This window comes from Carassius carassius, chromosome 46 (genome assembly GCF_963082965.1).
Source record: "Carassius carassius chromosome 46, fCarCar2.1, whole genome shotgun sequence".
Taxonomy (NCBI): domain Eukaryota; kingdom Metazoa; phylum Chordata; class Actinopteri; order Cypriniformes; family Cyprinidae; genus Carassius; species Carassius carassius.
This window is the reverse complement of record NC_081800.1, coordinates 22,812,189-22,828,318: the sequence shown is the minus strand read 5'-3', so window position 1 is coordinate 22,828,318 and position 16,130 is coordinate 22,812,189. Positions and strand designations below refer to the sequence as shown.

The following is a 16,130-nucleotide window of genomic DNA, read 5'->3' as shown; positions in this document are numbered from 1 at the left end:
AAGAAATAACTCAGCCCACCCAGTTTTGACAGAATATGATATGGTATGACATTCCAAATAGAATTAGGATTTTTAAAGAAATGTTTCAACCAATTTACTTTAAACGTATTATTAAGAGAACAGAAATCGATAAAGTTTAATCCACCCTTTTCATAGTCATTTGTTAGAACAGACTTCTTCACATGATGGGTTCTATTTCTCCATAAGAAATTAAAAAGTAGCTTGTCAATCTCAGTAATATGTTTTTTGTCCACATACAGAGATAGAGCTGGATATGTTAACCGTGATAAACCTTCTGCCTTAGACAGTAGGGTTCTACCTCTGAGGGAGAGATCCCGTAACAGCCACTGGTTCAGCTTTTTTCTGGTTCTTTGAATAATCGGGTTAAAGTTCAATAAAGTCCTTTTTTGTTGGTCCTTGGTAATTGTGATACCTAAGTGAACAAGTTCACTCTTGACTGGGATACTACAAATGGAAGATTTCATGCAGTCCTTAATAGACATGATTTCACACTTATTGATATTCAGCCTTAAGCCAGAGGCCATGGAAAATTTTTCTATGATATTTATTGCACCAGAAACTTGATTTTCATCTCTAAGAAAGAGAGTGGTATCGTCCGCCAGTTGAGATATAATAAGTTCTCTACCTAATATATTGATGCCGTTTATCTTACTTGATTTAATGTGATCAGACAAAAGCTGGGCTACCAGTAGGAAGAGGTATGGCGAAGCTGGGCACCCTTGTCGGATGCCTCTAGAAACATTGAACCTGGGGGACATACCACCTGTTAGTCTAATTGAGCTATTACTAATGTTATAAAGACTTTTAATAGTGGAGGAAAAAAACTCACCAAAACCGAATTTTTTAAGGGACTGTAAAATGAATGGATGCTCAACGGTGTCAAATGCTTTGTAGAAATCTACAAACAGCATGAGCCCACCCTCCTCTACCATTTCTGGGTAATCTAAAATATCTAAAATGAGCCTAATGTTATTTCCTATATGCCTTTTGTTCATGAAGCCTGATTGTGTTTCGTCTATGATGGAGTCCAGAACAGACCGAAATCTTCTAGCCAATAAGAGAGCTAAGATTTTATAATCGTTGTTAAGCAAACAAATTGGGCGCCAATTATCTAAAAATAATTTGTCCTTGTTTGGTTTAGGAATTAGGACTGTTATTCCTTGGGTCAGAGAGGTGGGGAGGCATTCGTTTTCAATGGATTCTATGAAGACTTTTAATAAAAAAGGGGACAGTTCAGCGATAAAGGATTTATAAAATTCGGAGGATAGCCCATCACACCCAGGTGATTTGTTATTTTTTAGTTGGTTTATAGCTTCAAAACGCTTATTTAGGAATGAAGAAAATGGCGGTCTTCATGAATGGGTCATGAATCGTTTCTCAAAGATTCAGTCGGCAAAGAAACGTCGCTGTACTGTTTGTTGCTAAGAGAAACGTCTGTTTGGAACTACTAGGTTGGTGAAACAGAGCAAACAGACAATAGTACAATAGCAAACGTGCCTTTATATATACGTTTATATAAGTACTATTATATACTACTGGCCTCCGCCTCATGTTCACAAGTAGGGTGACCACCTGCTAATAAGCCCAAGGGGGGACAAGGGGTACGTTTCTGAGGGACAATCTGGGACACCCCATGGGCAGACTCACTGATAGTGGTTTACCCATTTCTAGCACATACCACCTTACATGGTATATTAATAATGCCCTATTCCCCTGAACATGAGTAATTGCTGATGTATGCTCATGACAGAATTGACAGATGCACTTCCACTTACGATTTACTTTAGCTATTTTATTAATTTTTCATTACAATTTATTCACTTTAAATAAATTATAATATAAAATTATAGGATTAAAATGAATTGTAGTTGCTCAATACCACAGGAAATGTAAAAAAAAAAAAAAGTCTGACAACACAACTCAAGGGAAGGGAATTCACTCATTCACTAATCCCTGTATGGCAGTTGAGTTCACTATATCAGGAAGGAGTGAATAAATAAATAAGTGAACGGATTCGGACAGTGACGTATAACCTACACTGCGCGTGAGACTTGGAGCTGTTGCAAAAACATTGCCATGTGTACTTTTATATTACATCTACCTAATTTTAGAAAATAATACTAATAGCAATAATACTCAAAATTACTTTATATTGCAGTTATACATACCTCCCGCGTCAGCTTTGTGGTTTCATCGATAGTATATGGTAATAATAATAATATATATATACATATATATATATATATATATATATATATATATATATATATATATATATATATATATATATATATATATATTGTAATGCTTTTATGTTCATAATCATTAATTGCTATTAAAATAACGTACTGAGAACAAAAATAAACACACATAAACGTTCATAATTATGTATTTATTACTTTTAGTATCTTGACACTTGCTCAAGCAGCGTTTTGAGCTCAGATAAGATGGTTGTTGAGCGTCCACAGGCGACTGTTAATTTTACATCGGAATATACCTGTTATTAACGGAAAAATGTAAATTATCCACCAAATTATCATTTTTGTAAGTTAAAAACGATGCCACCTCAGTAAATTAGTCAAATAGTAAACTGAGTTATTGCCTACATAACATATTTTAATATAAATAATGTAGGAAAAACGTTAAAACAGAAATAAAAAGATGTAAACTTCATCTCTCATTCAAACTCGCTCGCTCCCGCTCTCGCAGTAGCGTGCTGAACTGTCAAGTAATGTTCGTTTGGCTGCCTGGGGCTCGAGGATATAGAGCCATCAACTTTTTTTGAGCAAGCATTGATTTTGCGTGACACAGTCTCAATTTGCGGGACGCATGAATTGGGCTTCAAACGCTGTGCGCGCACGCGCTACGCGGGACGGGTGGTCACCCTATTCACAAGTCTGTGCTGTGCTGCATTATGAACATGCAATTATCGCTGTGCATCGCGTCAGCGTTTCATTTTCACTTCCTATATCGTTCATAAAACAGGTTTGGGAAATTTGGGTCTGATTTGTCATGGGGATGCAAGACGTTCCAACGATTCTAAATAAAATAGACTTAACAAATCGATAACCTTTTCTCAGACAAATGCAGTCACGCATGCTGTAATTCGCCGTGCAGACCCCTTGCACATGCGTATCAAAATAATTACTTTACAATAATATTAACATGTAATTAAATATTACCTCCATACCAGTGAACATTTGCTGCAAACATTCGAGCACTTAATTTCTAGCACCTGAAAACCGGCAACACGACACAGCGTCATACGTCACAGGGAGCTTAAACAGCGCGAGCTCACGTGTCAAAACCTTTCTTTTACTGTCTATGGTCAAAACTCAGCATCCCTGAACAGAGCACTTTCTGTTACGTTAATTGTTTCAACCAGTTGTCGGCAAATTCTTTAATGATCAAGAACATTTAAAAATAATAATTTTCCAGGACAACAAGATTTTTTCCAGGACAATCTATGTTTTCTCTCATTTTCCATGTCTTTTCCAGGACTGAAAAATTGGTCATTAATATTCCAGGATTTCCAGGTTTTCCAGGACGCGTGGGAATGAAAACAAAATAGACCATTACATTAGAAATGTGCACCATCAGTTCTTAAAGGAATAGTTCAACCAAAAATTTTAATTTGCTCAATATTAACTCGCCATCAGGTACCGAAATATGTTTGGAGAAATTTAGCATTACATCTCTTGCTCACCAATGGATACTAGTGAATGGGTGCCATCATAATGAGAGTCCAAACAGCTGTTAAATACAACACAAAAATCTAAAAGTAATTCACACAACTCCAGTCCATCAATTAATGTCTTGTGGAATGTCTTAATCCTGAAAGGCTGGGTGTTTGTAACAAATGCATCCATAATTAAGATGTTTTTAACTTCAAACCACTACTTGTGTCTAAAATACCAGTCCATAGCTTTATCCAGTGAAAAAGTCTTCTCATGGGAATCAGGAGAGAAATATGCACACATCAAGCACCATTTACATGTGAAAACCGTTCTAAACCAATATGGCCAGAAGTGACATTTTAAAGTTGAATGTCTTGATAATGGATTTGTCTCTTACAAACATGCAGTTTTTTTTTTTTTTGCTTCATGAGACATTAAATGATGGACTGGAGTGCTGTGGATTACTTGTGGATTAATGTGATGCTTTTATCAGCTGTTTGGACTCTCACTCTGACGGCACCCATTCACTGCAGAGGATCCATTGGTAGGCAAGTGATGTAATGCTAATTTTCTCCAAATCTGTTCTCATGAATAACCAAACTCATCTGCATCTATGGCCTGAAGCTGAGTGAATTCTTAACAAATTGTTTTTTTTATTGCTTTAAACTCAAAGCCAATTTCACATTTTCAGAGATCATGCACCATGTCAGAAAATACATTGAGGTCTCACTGTGGGGTCTGTATCTGAAAAAGCCATTAGCTCCAAGAAGTGAAATTATACCCTTGACCTCGTTCTGTCAGTGATGAATTTTTATGCCCAAGTGTTTGTTCATCACCAGAGACATATGCAGAGGTAATGGCCTAGATCACTGCCAATGTTTACTTGATTTTCAATGGTTTGTTGGTTTTGTCAAAAGGCAGAGTGGTAATCAGACAATTACTTGTGAATTGAACTAATTTAATGATCATGGTCCTTTCCTAGAACGTCATGTAACCTAGTTAATATTCATGAGCCACAGAACTGCACTATTATCATCCTGTGAAGATACTGTACATATGAGTTGTGTGGGCCTGTAAATGTCAGTTTAGTAATATTATAGAATAAAGACAATATACCTACTCACAAAAGAGGATCAACTACTCCCAAGTTGCTACATTTATGAAAGAATCCATAATTAGAAGCTGACAAGAGGTCACAGAAAGTGTAGCTAAAAAGGCAGCTAAAGCGTTCTCCTTTCCTTTAATTTGGAGAATTTAGAGATGATAAGACAGCAGAAACAAACTCCACCTCATCAAGCACTGGTTTGTGTTGCAACTCCGCTGTAAAAAACACTCAAGGATTGTGGTCAGTTAATCGAAAGGCCACTACTCAAAAAAAAACATCAAAATGCTGGATTGCCAAAATCAAGCTCAACGCTTAGTAGATTTTCTTTGATGGTAATCAAACTTCTTAGAGAAGAGACTGGATGTTCAATGTCTCTTTCATCATCCTTCAACTCTCTGACTGTCCCCTAATTAAGTCACAGCTGCCCCCTAACAAGGCTTCGATTCCGCCCTATTAGGCCACGACTGCCCCCTAACAGAGTCTGAAAATGTGGGGCTGTCAAAACTGGAGCACTCTTCAACAGAGCCATTGCATTATCAAATGCCTGCTGACAATCGCTCGAGCCAAATTACTACTCCAGTCAGAACTTAACACCACAATATCGTCCAGATATGCTTCATAGTCATGTCTATTGAATGTAATTAATATTTTATTCATTAAAAAATCTGAGATATATATTTATTAAGTATTGTTATGTTGTCTTTGAGTTGATATTGATAGTGTTCCTGTAGCTCAATTGATAGAGCATTGTGCTATCAAGCCCAAGGTTGGGGGTTCGATTCCCTGGGAACACATGATAGGTAAAAATTGATAGCCTGAATACACTGAAAGTCACTTTAGATAAAAGCGTCTGCTAAATGCATAAATTTAATATTGATTAAATTTAGAATGTTTTTGCTTAGTATCCAAAGACTGTACAAAATAGAATTATGATAAAAGTCAATTTCCTTAATCACAATCTCTAAGAACGTTTGAGTTTAGAGGATCAATAATCGATATGTAAGTATGGGCTATGCCAAAGATTTAGTTTGTCTGCAAAACATTCTGATTAATTAAAATCCTAATTTGTTAGGAGTGGCTCTAAATGACTGTCAAATTTCCTGCAAAAATTCTGTGAGAGGAAAGAACCTTTTTTGGGGGGGGGGGGGGTTATTTTATTCAAAGTGACTGTAAAGCTATTTATATTATAAAAAATTTTCTATTTCAAATGAATGTTGTTCTTTTGAACTTTCATAAAAGAATACTGAAAAAATGTATCAGTTTCCACAACAATAGTCAGAAGCACAACTGTTTTCAACATTGATAATCATAAGAAATGTTTCTTGAGCAGCAAATCTGTATATTAGAATGATTTCTGAAGGATCATGTGACTGAAGACTGGAGGAATGATGCTGACAATTCAACTTTGATCACAGGTTATTCCTATTACACTGAAAAATATATTGAAATCGAAAAAACTTGATATATAAAACTTTACTTGAATTGTAATACAATTTCACAAAAACAATATTACTGTTTTTACTGTATGTTTGATTAAACAAATGTAAACTTGGTGAGACATCTTTCAAAAACATAAAAAAATACCAACCTCAGGTGGGCCTGAGTACTGAACTATTGTACCAAGTTTGATTTCCCTGCATTTTGAAGCCTAGACAATATATAAGCAGAAATGTAGTACTAAGAGAAGAAAAACAAAATTCTTTCACAAACACACATTATACATCCTTTTAGTAATTAATGTTTGTGATCCATAGATTTCTGTGGGAAGAGAACCATATAATGAACACTGGTGTTTGAACATGATTCTGGAGCAGAGCTAAATTTTGAGTGATTAGAATCTACACTATCGAAGCACAGCACGTATCTGGAAGGGTTCAGGACCAGACAAGACACCTATAGTTCCTTTCAGACTCAACATTCGTCCTTCAAGAGGCAGGAAGGTGCAACACTGCATCAGAGACGTGAAGAAGAGGAAGAGCTCCATACGAGCGAGCTGCTCACCTGGACACATCCTCTTACCTGGAAATCAGGGTCTGCATTAGTAAACTCAAAGTAAACTCACCGTACTACAGCTGTATGGACATGACCTACCTATTGAAAAAGGGATGAAACTGTCTTTCTTCAAAAATTTGCCATTTTCATCCAGAAAGTGAGCAGGATTGAATTCATAGGGAGTGCTGTACTTATTCTTATCCTGCAGGATTGACTTAAGCAATGGCATCACTAACACACCCTGTAACAATCAAACAGAAGTTATAGATTCATTCACGTAAATGCTGTATGGCACATAATACAAAAATAAAATGACCTTCGGGATGAGACGTCCTCCTACTGTTGTGTCCTTGTTGGCCATTCTGGGAGGCGTAAAGGTAACAATGTTGGCGAACCTCTGAATTTCATGGATCACTGCGTAGGTGTACGGTAGATTTGTCCGGTCATCCATCAGTGGTTGGCGTGTCTGTCCAATCACCTGATCAATCTCAGACTGGACTTTCTCTGACAGAAAATATCCAACGAGAACATGCTGACAGCAGTTTTTAAAGACAACCAACAGAAGTGACATGTTTGATTGACTGACATTCCCACCTTGTACTTCTGGGTACTTGACCATGAAGAGTAAAGCCCATCTGAGTGTGTTAGAGGTGGTTTCTGTTCCTGCTCCAAACAGATCCACCACACAATACATCAGGTTTTCCTCAGTGAACTCTGCCTCAATGTCCTTACACTGGAATGGATGAAATACAGAAAACAATTCACATACAGCAAAAACGTAATTTTCAGATATATTTGAACATTTCAAAATATAAAGAACTAGTTTTTTCAATAAGTACAGTGTTTTCTTAACTCTTTAATAACCGTTTAATGCATATTAAAGGGATAGTTCAAAATATAACGAATTAGTTTTTTCAATAAGTACAGCGTTTTCTTAACTCCTTAATAACCGTTTAATGCATATTAAAGGGATAGTTCACCCAAATATTCTGTCATTAATTACTCACCCTCATGTTGTTTCAAACTAGGATTGCAAAAAGGTGGAAAATATACAGTAAATTTAGGAAATATTCCAGAAATTTTGGACTTTCCAGGATTTGTTGGTATATTCTAGAAATTTCTGTCAAAATCTTCAGACATGTTTATGAAAATTGTTTTATGTACAGTTTGCATCTTCCTCTGCTTATAAACAAGGTGCAGTGCATCTGGGTTCTATGTCAGAATGTCGGCTCCTGTGTTGGCAGCTACACACGCACATGTAATGGTACTCTTGTAAACGAGTGGTGATGTTTTAAAGGGATACTCCACCCCAAAATGAAAAATTTGTCATTAATCACTTACTCCCATGTCGTTCTAAAACCGTAAAAGTAGGGGTGCACAAGATATATTGGCCGATGATTAATGCGCAAGCTGCGCAAATCCAAGCTGATAATGAACATGGATTTGCGCAGCTTGTCAGTTAACAACGGCTCCGTGTAGTAACAGCTGCTCTATGTGAAATCACGCACCTGATGGTTTTAACCGTTGATTAAATAACTGGCTTTACTGAGAAGATGCACATTAATCATCGGCCGATATATATCGTGCACCCCTACGTAAAAGCTTTGTTTGCCTTCGGAACACAATTTAAGATTTTTTGGATGAAAAACGGGAGGCTTTTTACTGTCCCATAGACTGCCAAGTAAGTTACACTGTCAAAGTCCAGAAAAGTATGGAAAATGTCATCAGAATAGTCCATCTGCCATCAGTGTTCAACCGTAACATTATGAAATGACGATAATACGTTTTGTACACAAAGAAAACAAAAATAACGACTTTATTCAACAATCCGTCTCCTCTGTTTCTCTCCACATCTCTGTAAAAAGCCTCTCGGTTTTCATCCAAAATATCTCAAATTGTATTTCAAAGATGAACAAAGCTTTTATGGATAAGGAACAACATTGGGGTAAGTGATTAATGACAAAATTTTCATTTTGGAGTGGAGTATCCCTTTAATGATGTCCTTACTACCATTCTGGGCCTTGAACTTGGCAATTGTGTTGCGGTCTATGCAGGGTCAGAAAGCTCTCAGATTTCATAAAAAATATCTTAATTTGTGTTCTGAAGATGAACAAAGGTCTTAAGGCAGGGGGTTGAGTAAGTTTGGCATCGGGCCAAAAAAATTCGCCACTAGATGGCAGGCCAGAACATATACAGTATGCCGGCGGCCATATCACCCTGGAGTCCAAGACTGGTTTCCCACTGAATCTAAGCAGGGCTGAACCTGGTCAGTTCCTGGAAGGGAGACCTCCTAGGAAAACTAGGTTGCTGCTGGAAGAGGTGCTAGTGAGGCCAGCAGGAGGTGCTCACCCTGTGGTCTGTGTGGGTCCTAGCACCCCAGTGTAGTGTGGGGACACTATACTGTCAACAAGCACCGTCCCTCGGATGAGACGTTTAACCGAGGTCCTGACTCTCGGTGGTCAGTAACAATCCCAGGATGTCTTTCGAAAATAGTAGAGGTGTGACCTCAGCATCCTGGCTAAATTTGCCCATTGGCCTCTGACCATCATGGCCTCCTAACAATCCCCATATCTGCTGATTGGCTTCATCACACTGTCTCCTCTCCACCAGTAAGCTGGTGTGTGGTGGGCGTTCTGGCGCACTATGGCTGCCGTCGCATCATCCAGGTGGATGCTGCACACTGGTTGTGGATGAGGAGATACCCCCTGACTATGTAAAGCGCTTTGAGTGCATAAATGTAAGGAATTATTCTTATTATTATTATTATTATGTTTCGACCGATTCTGATCGCAAAATTACCAGGGTTGATTATCTTTTTCCCAGTCCAGTCCTGCATGTAAAGCAAATATCTTTAAAAAGAAAAAAAGGAAATATCTTTCAAAAAAGCAGAATTTGGAAATAGTGACCAAACTAGGTTTCTGCTAGTTATGTTCCACTAAGCCACATACGAATGCTGTAACTACACCATTACAGGGGAAAAAAAGCATTTTTCTCTCTAGTACAGACATGAATATTTACATGGGATATGCTAACGCATGTCCCAAATCCCGACTACCAATAAAGGTATATTCTTAAAGACAACACTACCTTCTCAATCTCCTCCAGATAACAGTCGATGTAGTCTCTGGGGTTGGACGGGTCTCTATCTTCCTTGTGTTTTCTGATTTCCTCCTGCAGGAAGGGCTGAAGCTTAGGTATGCTGGCGAATGCCCTCTGATGTTTTCCTGGCAGCATCGACATGAGGATGGGAAACTGATTATATAACTGTAAAGAGACCAATAAAGGACAAACATATGTTCAAACAATGCAATGCTTTTAATAACTACAGTTACATAAATGAAACTGATGTTTTAGCAAAGCACTGGTCAATAAAGCCAAATTCATTTCAGTTTAACTAATTTTATTTAACTTTTTAGTTCGTTTTTTTATTAATCTTGTGATAGCAGGCTGATTTCGTACCCGACCCCAGTTTGAGATGGGAAGCTGTAATAAGTCATCTAAATACTTCTGCATCAGATGAAATTTATGGTCATCATACTCAAACCTGTGACCAAACACCAACCCACAGATTATATTAGCCACTGCATCGGTCACAAAATGCTGAGGGTCGAAGGGCAAACCTAGAAAAACAAGAAAAAAAACGATGTTAAGAGGGGAATAAGAGGGAAGTCGTGGCCTAATGGTTAGAGAGTCGGACTCCCAATCGAAAGGTTGTGAGTTCGAGTCCCGGACCGGCAGGAATTGTGGGTGGGGGGAGTGCATGTACAGTTCTCTCTCCACCTTCAATACCACGACTTAGGTGCCCTTGAGCAAGACATCGAACCCCCAACTGCTCCCCGGGCGCCGCAGCATAAATGGCTGTCCACTGCTCCGTGTGTGTGTTCACTGCTCCGGGTGTGTGCTCACAGTGTGTGTGTGTGTGTGCTCACAGTGTGTGTGTGTGCACTTCGGATGGGTTAAAAGCAGAGCACGAATTCTGAGTATGGGTCACCATACTTGGCTGAATGTCACGTCACTTTCATATGCTTCCATTCAAATGCTGCCATATATTTGCTAAAAAAATTATTGCAGATTTGTACACATTTATTTTTCACTACTAAATTGTTTATATATTTTCTTTATTTAATATAACATTTTCATATATTTGTTATTATTCAATTATTGTTTATTCATTAATTAAAGATGATTAAATTTTATTTAATTTTTATTTACTACTAATAAATTACTTATTTATTAATTTATTCATCATCATTACATTTTGTTTTTTGTTCATTTATTATTCTTAAATTATTACTTATTAATTTATTTAAGATTAAGTTTTTTATTTTAATAATTATTATTACATTATTGTGTTTTTATTTATTTTATGATCACTACACTTTTTGTTTATTTATCATTATTCAAATATTAAAAACCTGAAATGTTCTGTTTATTTAAAGGTACAAAAAAATATATATATACTGGACTTTCAGTGTGGTCTAAGACTTTTGGATCTCACAATATTTTTTTAAATAAATAAAAAAATGCATAAAAATTTTATTAGGAAAGATGAGCTCTGGTGTGGTTTCCTAGATGTACAGTATGACCTTCAAAAGACACTTGCACTTGCAGACGGTGGCCTGTAGACGACAGTACATACATTCAGCCCGTCAAGAAATTATTATGAAAATTGTATTCTGGTCTTGACACATTTCATTTTCATTTTATTTAGATTTTCCAGAGTTTTGGTAAAAGAATGACAACAAATCTTGTTTGAGAAGGAGAAGAAAGGATGTTTGGCGCTAAAATGTTGCTTTCTGACCTCGTTCAGTCTGTATAGAGTCACAGAGAAAGCGACACTCCTGCAGGATGAAGTTTTCTAGAGTTTTCTTCCCCACACCAAAGTATTTGAGTGTTGCCAGAGCAAAACGCCTCTGCTGACGCCACATGTGCCCACTGGACATAAACAGACCTACATAATCAGAATGAAGTTGGCAAAGGTCAATTTACAACGAAAATGACATGTTATGTTTATGATTTTGCCAGTATTGAATCTGATTGCTGCAATATAGCTTTTTCTGCATCTGTACCTTTCCCTTTACTTATCTTGTCAACTATAGGGAAGTACGGCCGGTCTGTGAAGATGTCCGCCTGCTCCACAAACGCCTCTTTGAAACTCTCGTATCCAGTGAGCAGGATGCACGGTTTGTTTCCCAAATACAATGTGCTCACATCTCCATACCTCTCAGCAATCTAAACATGATCCGTACACATTATACATTCACACAGAATCATTTGGCATATTTGTTTTTGACATACAGGATGTGATCTACCCTCTGAAAGGAGCCCATTGGATCATTAAAGCCTATATTCAGTACATTTCCAATCAAAGGCAGAGGGAAGGGTCCTGGCGGCATGTTGTTTGTAAGAACATCTCGCAGGTGTTTCACCAGCAGAAGCACACACAGAAATATCAGGAGACCCTGAACATCCATCCACTGCCCCATCAGCTGTGACAGCACTGACGCCATGCTTACTGAGACAAGACACAGGTTTTTTTCACAGCTTAAAAAGACAACACACATGTAGGAAAAAGTATCAATTAAAACAAATTTATATATATATAATTGATTTTTATTATCAAGTATATGCTTCCACCAAGTCAAATAATGAGAAAGAACCAAATTCCCTATCACAGCTATACTGATGATACCCAGATTTACCTAGGCTTATCTCCAAATGACTACAGCCCAATTGACTTCCTCTGCCAATGCATTGATGAAATTAATAGTTGGATGTGCCAGAACTTTTTTCAGTTAAACAAGGAAAAAACTGAAGTCATTGCATTTGGAAACAAAGATGAAGTTTTCAAGGTGAATGCATACCTTTACTCTAGGGGTCAAAAAACTAAAAATCAAAGTCAGGAATCTTGGTGTGATTCTGGAGACAGACCTAAGTTTCAGTAGTCATGTCAAAGCAGTAACTAAATCAGCATACTATCATCATTTAAAACACATTGCAAGAATTAGATCTTTTGTTTCCAGCCAAGACTTGGAGAAACTTGTTCATGCCTTCATCACCAGCAGGGTGGACTATTGTAATGGGCTCCTCACCGGCCTTCCCAAAAAGACCATTAGACAGCTGCAGCTCATCCAGAACGCTGCTGCCAGGATTCTGACTAGAACCAGAAAATCTGAGCATATCACACCAGTCCTCAGGTCCTTACACTGGCTTCCAGTTACATTTAAGATTGATTTTAAAGTACTTTTACTCATATATAATTCACTAAATGACCTATAGGACCGAAATACATTGCAGATATGTTCACTGAATATAAGCCTAACAGACCACTCAGATCATTAGGATCGAGTCAGTTAGAAATAGGGTTCACTCAAAACCAGGGGAGTCCGCCTTTAGTTAATATGCCGCCCACAGTTGGAATCAGCTTCCAGAAGAGACCAGATGTGCTAAAACACTAGTCACATTTAAATCTAGACTTAAAACTCATCTTTTTAGCTGTGCATTTATTGATTGAGCTCTTGTGCAATGTCCGAACTGATTGCACTATATTTTCACAGTTTTTTTATGTAAAATCATTTTCTAACTGTTTTTAATCATTTTAAAAGTTTTAAAATTGCTTGTTTTATTTTTATTATTTTCTTCATGATTATTTTACTTTCTTTTATGTAAAGCACTTTGAATTACCATTGTGTACGAAATGTGCTATATAAATACATTTGCTTTGGCTTTAATAAGTAATATCTGCATTGGAACAAGACAGACATGTTTCTAAAATATATAGCACATTAAAGTTATTTTATTTTATTTTATTTAACTGTTATATTAAACCATTGACTTCCATAGTAGGAATAAAATACTATAGAAGTCAATGGTGCCCATCAACTGTTCGGATACTAACATTTTTCAAAATATCTTCTTTTGTGTTTCACAGAAGAAAGAAAGAAACTCTTATATGTTTTGGACAAGTGGAAGGTGAGTAAATGATAACAGAATTTTCATTCTGGAAGTGAACTTATTCTTTAATAACTTTTATCATTTTCAGCAGGTAAAAGTGACTTTTGTCTCCGGTGTTCTGACAAATAATGATACTGCTCTACCAACAATGTATTTATCCTACTGTAAGGCTAGGTTTAGGGTTGGGTAGGTCTACATGTTAATAAAGCCTCACACCTTATTAATATCATGTTGAAAGCTAAACTGTTGAAAGCTAAACCTTTTAGGTAACTTAGCACTTTTCACTATCGAATTATGCTACCATCTGTTTTAATGGAAGGTAACGTTAGTAAAGTCTGACCGGGAATCTGACAAAATACAGCTTAAGTTGATGTTAAGTAAAGTTGGACTTCCCCTCTCCGGAGTTTCTGCATAAACACAAATAACAGGAGCCGCATCATTAATGTCAAATGATCGCTACAGTGCATAGATGTCGGTCAAGATAACAATACTTACGAGAACGCCGTTTATTGATCAAACAATGATCTGTCGTGGAAATATAAATGTACGGCTGCTCATACAAAAACGGCAGGCGTCGGAATGCTGTTATGAAACGTGATGTTATGAAAAAGTGTTGTGATGACGTCACGGCGCGTCCGGTTACGGCCCGCCCAGAATATATATATATATATATATATATATATATATATATATATATATATATGTATGTGTGTATATATAAAAAATTTGCCAGATGCCAAAAAATCTATTTTCTTAAATCACGATCTATGAGAACTTCTGAGTTATCACCTTAAAGTCCTGGAAGTTCAGAGTTCTTAAATTTTCCTCCTGGTACTAATAAACTACTGACTGATTTGTCATGCTTGAAAGAATTATTGACTGCTACACAATTTGATAGTTCTTTGACAAATTTTGTCATTAAAGTCTCTAGATAATGCATTGCAAATCTGAGCAATGTTAAGTAAATAATTATTTAATGAAGTTAATGCTTTATTCAGCAAGGACACAATAAATTTATAAAAAAGTGGCAGTAAAACCATGCTGTTATGGAACTCCAAGCAAAACGAAGACAAAAATAATCCAAAGTAGAATCTTTAATTTTAATCCACATGAATCGCAATAACTCAGGATAGCGGCCTGACGTGTAATACTAATCAATACAGTATACTGAACAGAAACGAGGCTTTAAATAGGGCAGCTGACAAGGGCCAAACAGGTGATGGGACCTAATGATGACTAACGAACAAACTAACTAATGACCTAAAACAGAACAGCAACAAAACCATATAAGGAAAATCAGGAACAGGCAGACATAACAGAAAAAGACAATACTAAATTTCATAATTCTAACACATGCATAATGTTTATCAAAAAATTCTGCTGTTAAAAATCAGTTGTTACATCCTACACACATCTATGGGTTTCAAGTGGACGCAACAATATTAAGGATTAAAAAGAGCACTCGTCTGAGCCCTACCACAAACAAGAAATCAAGATGTATTAAATATTTTTGAATGATAATAACAACTTAAATGGGAAGCGTTGGCTTGAGGAGGGGGAAGAGTCAAAGGAGAACAAAAGACAGGGAAAAACAACTGCGACATACCACAGTTTCCAGACCCCAAACTTTTGAACAGTATTGTAGTCGGGCAGGCTTGAGTACTGATTTCCAAGATTGATGTCTCCACATTTTCATGCCCGGACAGTATATGAGCAGAAAAATAATATTAAGATCAAAATCAGATCAATTTCTAATCAAAATCCCATTATAGCCCTTCAGTAATTAATGTTTGTGAGACATAGCTGTGGATTCCTGTGGGAAGAGAACCATATAATGAACACTGGTGTTTGAACATGATTCTGGAGCAGAGCTAAATTTTGAGTGATTAGAATCTACACTATCGAGGCACAGCACGTATCTGGAAGGGTTCAGGACCAGACAAGATGCTGAAAGTTCCTTTAAGACTCAACATTCGTCCTTCAAGAGGCAGGAAGGTGCAACACTGCATCAGAGACATGAAGAAGAGGAAGAGCTCCATACGAGCGAGCTGCTCACCTGGACACATCCTCTTACCTGGAAATCAGGGTCTGCATTAGTAAACTCAAGAGTAAATAATGTCTAGTTGTTCCCAAAGGCTTGCTTTTGATAAAGCTTTTGTGTGATCTTTCTTTGAAACCATTAAATTCCAACAACAGTTATATATACTGTGACTAAAGAGCTTATAAATACTGGTGGATAAGCCATTACAGAAACATAAAAAAAAAATTTGGTAACCAATACAGTTAGTTTAGGGTAGCTGTGGCATAAACCTTATCACTGGGACTTGTATCTCATCTGAAGAAACAGTAAGTTTCTGGCTAATATTCCTGAACTTTCAAAC

The 16,130-nt window shown here is 36.9% G+C and overlaps 1 protein-coding gene across 1 annotated transcript; it reads right to left on the bottom strand.

The window, feature by feature from the left end:
- Positions 1–5,476: 5,476 nt before the first annotated feature.
- LOC132129258 (cytochrome P450 2J4-like) lies at positions 5,477–14,370 on the bottom strand. The gene is made up of 11 exons (XM_059540773.1): positions 14,245–14,370; positions 12,108–12,310; positions 11,865–12,027; positions 11,597–11,746; positions 10,255–10,415; positions 9,883–10,059; positions 7,390–7,528; positions 7,112–7,299; positions 6,895–7,036; positions 6,580–6,822; positions 5,477–5,982 (listed from the first exon to the last, which is right to left on the bottom strand). The coding sequence occupies exons 2-10, from the start codon at positions 12,303–12,305 to the stop codon at positions 6,647–6,649; spliced, it is 1,494 nt and encodes a 497-aa protein (XP_059396756.1). The 5' UTR covers positions 12,306–12,310; positions 14,245–14,370; the 3' UTR covers positions 5,477–5,982; positions 6,580–6,646.
- Positions 14,371–16,130: the final 1,760 nt, after the last annotated feature.

What these genes read in the sequence shown, in the direction of transcription:
- LOC132129258 (XM_059540773.1), bottom strand. Translation starts at nt 12,305, where the DNA reads ATGGCGTCAGTGCTGTCACAGCTGATGGGGCAGTGGATGGATGTTCAG. An exon ending in CTCTATACAGACTGAACGAG is followed by an intron (nt 10,416 to 11,596) that starts GTCAGAAAGCAA and finishes TTGTTTTTCTAG; the next exon opens with GTTTGCCCTTCGACCCTCAG. An exon ending in ATCTGGAGGAGATTGAGAAG is followed by an intron (nt 7,529 to 9,882) that starts GTAGTGTTGTCT and finishes CATCCATTCCAG; the next exon opens with TGTAAGGACATTGAGGCAGA.